Raw genomic sequence first — 7,341 nt, forward strand, 5'->3', positions numbered from 1 at the left:
GGTCTGTTTGGACCCCTAATATTTCCCAAAGCCCCCCCAACAGTAAAAATAAATAAATAATAATAATAAAAAAAATTATGAAAAATAATAATAAAAACATTTAAAACATGATTTTAAAAAAGTGAAAACAGCCCCCTCTACCTCCCTACCACATACATACTATTAGACATGTGCGAAGACTAAAAATTAATTTCAGATGAAATTAACAAAAATTTAAAAAGTTTCCATTTGTTTCATCAAACAAAACACTTTTTTATGCTATTTTGGATTCAGCCACTGGCGTGTTCTGGAGGCAGGGCGCATGACGTCATATAACACCGCACGTGTTGGGCGCCGCCATCTTGGTGTGTATCTAGGTATACACCAAAATGGACGGGCCAATATCGGTGTGTGACATCACCTGACGCCACGCATGCATGGCGTCATGTAATGTCATGCTTCCTGCCTCCAAGATGGTGGCACGCATTCACAGAACACGCCGGTGGCCAACATGGCCGCCGCACATTCTCAAACAAATTATTATGTGCCGGAATACATCTTTCGTATATTCAGACATATAGTAATTCATTCATTTTACATGTAGTTCGGGTTTTGTGTTCTGTTTTCTATTTTTACTTTTCTAGATGCACTTACTTGAAAAAAGGGTCGGCATGACAACCTGACACTTTATTTGTATAGACTCTATTTTAGCTTGACATTTATTGTTTAACTTCTGTTGTTTTATTTGATAAGAATACTTATACTGTGCCTACAAGTTGAATACCTTTCTTATCACACTTTTTAATATGTTTCTTTGCGGCTTAACAAAATAGGAGTCTTTAAATGGTGCGGATATTGGCAACAATGGGTGTGGTTACAGGGGTGTTGCCACTAAAGGGTGTGGTCACTGAGGGGTGTGGTCACTGAGGGGCACTGTAAATCTTTCTCGCACAGGGCGCCTAAAAGCCTAAGGCCAGCCCTGGGTGGCTGCACGCCTAGGACTCGCGGGAAGGCCTGATCCGTGGTGCCATGTGTTGGTGTGCATTGGGATAAAAATCATCCAGGCATACACAGACATTTCAACTCTCCTGGATGTTCCGGGAGTCTCCTGCTATTTGATAGCGGCTCCCAGACACGCGGGAGAGAAACATTTTCTCCTGGAAAGGTTTCCGTGCTGTTTTATTCTGACATCGGGGCCGGCGGCCGCCGTCAGTCAGAAAAAGAAAAAAAAACGGCATAGGAATGCGTAGCTAGATTGCTATTTCAATTTGCAATAGCCAATAGCAGGCTGGCTATTGCAACCACCCACTGCTGCTGTCAATCAGAGTTCTCCATCAGGTCCACCTCTGCTAACTGACAGCAGCAGAGTGCGGGTGCAATAGCCAGCTTGCTATTGGCTATTGCAAATTGAAATAGCCAATAGCAATCTAACTATGCATTAATATGCTGTTTTTTTTCTTTTTGTTCTGAAGGCAGCAGCTGTCAGAACACTAAAAAAAAAACAGCAGATAGCAAAGGAAGCATTAGCTTCTTTGCTATCTGCCATCATTTCAGGGAGGGGCTCTCTTCCTTGTTGTTTGACAGAGGGCACCTCCCTGAAATGAGAAGGGCACCTCCCTGAAATGACTTATTTCAGGTTGGGATCCCTGCATACATTTTGTTACAACACGCGGCAATGCATTTCAGCGCGCTGCCATTCATAGCAATGATTGAAAGTAAATGTGCACCAGAACGTACGGTTTTTTTTCTACATTAAGCCCTGCTTTGGGCAAGGAGGGCTAAATGTACAGCTGCTCATTTTGTACAAGTGGTCTTGGCGATGTCGCTGAGATCACTTCTATGCAGCCTGCAGGTCCGTCTGTCCCCCCCACTGCTCCCCTTCCATGGTCCGCACCCCCTCCATGGTCTGCCTAAAAAAAAATAAGAAATAATAATTAAAATAAAAAAAATAAAAAGTGCTAAAAAAGTTTAAAAAAAACAAAAATAAGTAAAAGATAATAAGATAAATACACATTTAAAAAAAAAGTAGAAAGTAAAAAAAGAAATACAAATTTACAAAATGAAAAACAAATAAAGAAAAAAATGAAAACAATAATAAAAGATAATTTTTTTTTTTTCAAAGAGTAAATCAATCCCTGGTTATGGTGCGCTGCAATGCACATGTGTTAGCAAGGTGCGTTTGGGTGCCAGTAAAAATGAATAGCACCGCGGTTCACCAACAAGAACAATACGCAATTTAGTTCACTGTGGCAAAGTGTGTGTTGTCGCAATGGTTCCCAAAGCACACGGATGTAAATTTGTTTCTCATTTTTTACATTATTTTAAAAATGTTTATTCTATGCCTTTAGATTCTGGTTGTCTGTGTATTCAATTTACACATACAGGTCCTCTTTATGGAGACATCAGGGGTCTATAAGACCCCTAATGTCACTAAGGGACCCCAAAAGAGGCTGATGAAGCAGAGATTTGCTTCAGAGAAGCAGCTACAGAAGCAGGAGAATGACAGCTGAATGCGGAAGTGATGTAATATACATCACTTCCTCATTCAACGTATAGGAAGGAGATCAGATATGGATTTTATAGGGGAAACTCCATGCCAAAACCAAGCCCTCCTTTCACATCAGAAGCCCCCCCCTCCCCCTAACGTCAGAGTCCTCCTTTCACATAGAAGCCCCTACATCAGGAACCCCCACTTTACATCCCCTCCTATATTAGAAGCCCTGACTTCACATCAGGATGCCCCCCTACATCAGAAACCCCCCCCTTGCATCAGGAGCCCCCTTCACATCAGAGTTCTCAGTCCCCCCAATCACATCAGGAGCCACAGCTGCGGTGACATTGCAGAGGGCAGGAGGCAGAGGAGGCCTGGATGGAAGTGAACTTTCATCCTCTTCTGAATGGATCTCACCCTGTCTAGATTAGCATCATTCATTTCCATTGTGCTGCCGCTGTAGAAAGGCATGATGCTGTGCAAACATTTCAAGGCACCACCGAAAAAGCCAGAAGGCACCTTAGGGGGTTGAAAAAGGCTGGCTTATACAAATCTATAGAAGATTGTACAGAGATTGTACAAGGTGTATGGCCAATCTGAGGCCCTGATGTCTGATACATGGTCAACTTCCTGAACTTAAGCTGGCCATGCATGCTCAAAATGTCTCTTGTTCTGCCCCACAGTCTTAACAGCATGGATGGAGGAATCCCCACTGATGGCTGCCAGCTATTGTAATATCTGATTGGATGCAGGCACTGTATGGCCAATAATATTTGTATCGACTCCTCAGACATGGGGTTGCCCCCATGGGGATTTTACATTTCTGAGTATGCATTGTATGAGTTTAGACAGTAGACAGTGTAGCAGCTGCTGTCGGACTTAATGTGACATTCTCTTCCAATGACAGAAGTGTGGGAATCACACAAAGGAAGTATATCTTTCATAACTAAAACTGCACAATTAAAATAACGTATATGTAATGGAAAAATAACAAATACACCTCTAAAGAACATGCATATTTTGATGTTGTCTCATACATCTCTATAATACATGCATATATCCTCATGCTGTCCCTTTAAAAACGTTGCATGTACAGGAAAACACTGGTTGATCCTGCCAGAAATCCAGTAAGCTCCTAAGATCGTGTGCTGATAACACAGCGTCTCTGCTGCATTGAATTTTCCCAGCAGTGTTATTAGCCCAGTCTGAGTTCTCCCTTCAGGACTACAGAACATCTCCCTCTTGTACAGGCATATTTTTTTAAAATAAGACTTTCTTTGTATAAAGACAGCAAGAAAGCTGTTCCAGCATAACCATCAGGTATGTCTCAGGATCTCCAGATTACAGACAAAAACAAATTAGGTGGACTGGGGCGCCACAAACGTGTAGTCTGTGCTCCTTATCAAGATTTACAGGGTTATACACGAAGCTGCCGGAGGCAGCCGAGTGAATAACCGAGCCGTAGTGAAGTGAGCCGAACAAGGTTCGGCTATTCACTATGGCTCATTACGGCTGATTTCAGCTGTACATCGGCTGCACTTCGGCTGAGCTGAAGTGCAGAAGGGCTTTGCAGAAGGGCTTTGCAGAAGGACTTTGACTCAGCCGATCCAACATCTGGATTGGCTGAGCCGAAGCTCTGGCAGCTCACTCGCTGCCGTTTGCCCCTATTCACATAGGGGCCGAACGGCAGTGAGTGAATAACGGCATAGGGCTCGGTGAGATCACGGCTGGCTCCGCCCAGCTGTCATTTGCAAGGCGTACAGCCGGCCTTCAGCTGGCCGTTCGCCCGCTTTGGCTGTCACTTCGGCCAACCGAAGCTTCCGATCCTTCGGCTAGCTGTCTGAATAGACCCCTTAATGATCAATTCTACCTGAAGTCTACCTTACCACAATGCAGAAGTAGCATGGTGTACATTTCATATTATTCAGATAAGAAGAAACCTTATAGAGGAGCTTTAGTATGAACGCATGTTTATCCTGTTTTATCAAATCTGCTCCCTTATTCCTAAATGTGTTGAGCTGTGATACATTTTCTTTCCCCAAAAACACTGTTGACTCTGTCCTTAATTACATGGCAAAATCCTGGAGGGTGGGTTTCATGATCTCTACCAAAGGGTATTGGGCACATAGAATTCTGGCAATGAGATCATGTGAGCAATGCTCTGGGATCAGATGACTAGTTCCAATGGAAGAAAGGTATTTCACACCAAAAATATAGTCTTAAGGTCCCCACACACCTTAGGATAATCGTGGGAAATCCCGCAACGTACGATTATCGTAAGGTGTGTGGGAGCCGTGCGACCTCTACTACTGTAAGGTTGCACGACTTTGAACTTACGGACATGTTCGAAAACCCGCCGAGCATCGTACGACGTTCGGCGGGTTTGTGGCATGTCCGTACGGTGTGTGCAAGGGCACACTGCCCGTTCGGCATTGCGGTCATCGGAAGCCTGCCCCTCAGGGGGCGTGGCTTGCGATCATCGCAAGTACGATCTGCCTATGCAAGATAGGCAGATCGTACGTTTTTTTAAGTACCTTACAACCATCGCAAGACAAAAGTCTTGCGATGGTTGTAAGGTGTGTGCCCAACCTTACACCTCCTTACAGCTCCTAAAGAACATGGCCTCAGATCAAAGAGCATGTACAAACCTGACTTTGCGCCCAAATCAGTGGGAATGCCAAAACAACAAACTTTAAAAAGTTCACAGCTCCTCTCTACTCCTGAGAAAAGCATGATTATGTGTGATTTCATTAGGATTAGGAGTGACCATGTGAAATGATATCTAAAACAGACTGATTCATGACTCTGGTTATATAGCGTCTCATTTTATGAACAGACTTTACCACTGAAACACACTTCAAAAGAGAAGTTTATTCACTGGGTGTGATGTTTAACAACCGTTGTGATATTTATGATCACAAAGTAATTTTGTCATACTGAGAGAAAGAAGTAATAACAGAGAAGACAGAATACAATAAATCCAATGACCCAATTCATGGAGTAAAAATATATAATAATCATGTCGAGGTTGAATCTCCATCCATGGCTTTCATCTTCAAAGTCAAATCTGTAACCAGCATGTGGAAACTGCCGTCTTCCTATACGATCCATGTGCCTTCTGAGATCTAACACAGAGACTGTAATTAGGATTAGGACACACTGGAGCAGAGTTTTCTCCTTGTTTACTCAACATTATAAAAACACCATGTATACAAACACCTCTAGGATCCACCGGCTAAAACACACATCCTAAATTGGTAATCAGTAAAGATGAGCGAAGGTTTGGATTTAGCTCCTCCGAACAAGGAAGCACCATGGGCACTTCTACCCAATCAGTTGCAGGCCGGGCATTCACTACCCTGCATCTGCATGTAAACAAAGGGGTGGGATGCTTGTGCTGATGTCAAAGACCTTTTATGACCTCATATAAGGTAATTGACCTTATATGTAAATTTAATTTTAAGGTCAAATGCCACATAAGGTCAATTAGGTCACTGCATCCCTCCCATTTCCTTAAGACAATCTGAAGGAATTCCCTCCCCGCAGCTGATTGAGTGGCATGAAGGAGCTTTCGTCCCTGTTCAGGAGGCGCTCCTTCTGAGCTTGGAGTAGCTCAGGTTGAAAACGGGTTCGTTCCGAACCTGAGCTCATCCGTAGTAATCAGTAACCTCTTGCCTGGCAGTCCTATAGACTAGAGTTAAAGGTATACATTTTGGCTTTAAAGTGACATTAAACTCAGGAGTTAAATCTTAAAAATAGAGGGTGGCTATGTTTGTTCCACATGGTACCGATGTATGTTGTAAAGTAGTCACAGCTCCAAGCTTGCCCTCGTGATGGACTACAATCTCACGTTTAGTTTACTCATTTGTATTGTGATTGTAGTCTATTATGGGAGCGAGCTTGGAGCTTTACAACACACACAGGGGTCATGGGGAACAAAAGTAGCCACCCTCCAGAAGGAAGTACAGCGTCAGCAACCTCCTGCTGCTGCGCATGCGCAAAGTCCCGTTTTCCATACCATTGGGAAACGCGCACTTCCGCATGCGCCACGGACCGGCCGCGAAAAAGCGCACAGGAAGTGACACACTGACCTAATCGTTCCCACTATATAAGCTCAACCTGCATGCCTCCATATTGCTGGATTATCTTCCGCTCTCCTGTGTTCCTGTGTCCTGTGATTTAGCCGCCTGCTTTACTTTGACCCAGATCTGACCTTGACCCTTTTTGCCTGCCACCCGCCCGACCTTGGATTGTTTACTGGACTTTGCCTCTGCCTCATCCATGTGTACTGTACCTGCCCAATTGGTGTGACCTTGGCTCGTTGACCTAGATTTTGGATTTTGCCCGGTTCTACTACAGCACCTGGATTTCAGCTTGCACGGTGTTATCACCACTGGCACCCGTGCCACTCACTGTCTACTTGGACTCTGTTCCTATCCCCAGAGTTCTCGGGACACGAGGTGCGAGGGAGGCCTCCTCACGCATTCAAATCTCAAATCAGACAGTGTCAGTACCAATTCAGAGATGATTTGAGGATCTACACCCGAGTGATACACACATAAGATACATTTTTGTTAATAGTGAAGGTACTTGAATGTATTTTTGCAAGATTTAACTCCTGAGTTTAGTGTTACTTTAAGGATTTTTTATTTGTTTATGTTCAGAAATCATATTGTCTTTGCAAAGGTAATCAGATGAGTTCATTAATCCGTTTAGCTCTCGCACCTACACACTCCCCATAGAGCAAAGCAATCTTTACATTTCTGCTATGGAACGGTTTATTCAGTAATACGTTTTTCATTATTTAAGATTAAAAAGTGTATACATGTATACACTATATATATAAAATTATAATCATATATATATATATA

General features: G+C 43.3%; 1 protein-coding gene across 1 annotated transcript in view; it reads right to left on the bottom strand.

Moving 5' to 3' along the window:
* Positions 1–5,363: 5,363 nt before the first annotated feature.
* The window catches only part of RNF180 (ring finger protein 180), a 50,032-nt gene continuing 48,054 nt past the window's right edge, over positions 5,364–7,341 (bottom strand). Inside the window, exon 6 of the mRNA XM_018573382.1 lies at positions 5,364–5,595. Coding sequence (XP_018428884.1) covers positions 5,402–5,595 — 194 coding nt within the window. The 3' untranslated portion in view covers positions 5,364–5,401. The remainder of the gene's footprint in view (positions 5,596–7,341) is intronic.

The sequence above is a fragment of the Nanorana parkeri genome, unplaced genomic scaffold (genome assembly GCF_000935625.1).
Source record: "Nanorana parkeri isolate BGI_ZX_2015 unplaced genomic scaffold, ASM93562v1 scaffold2355, whole genome shotgun sequence".
In the NCBI taxonomy this organism is placed as follows: domain Eukaryota; kingdom Metazoa; phylum Chordata; class Amphibia; order Anura; family Dicroglossidae; genus Nanorana; species Nanorana parkeri.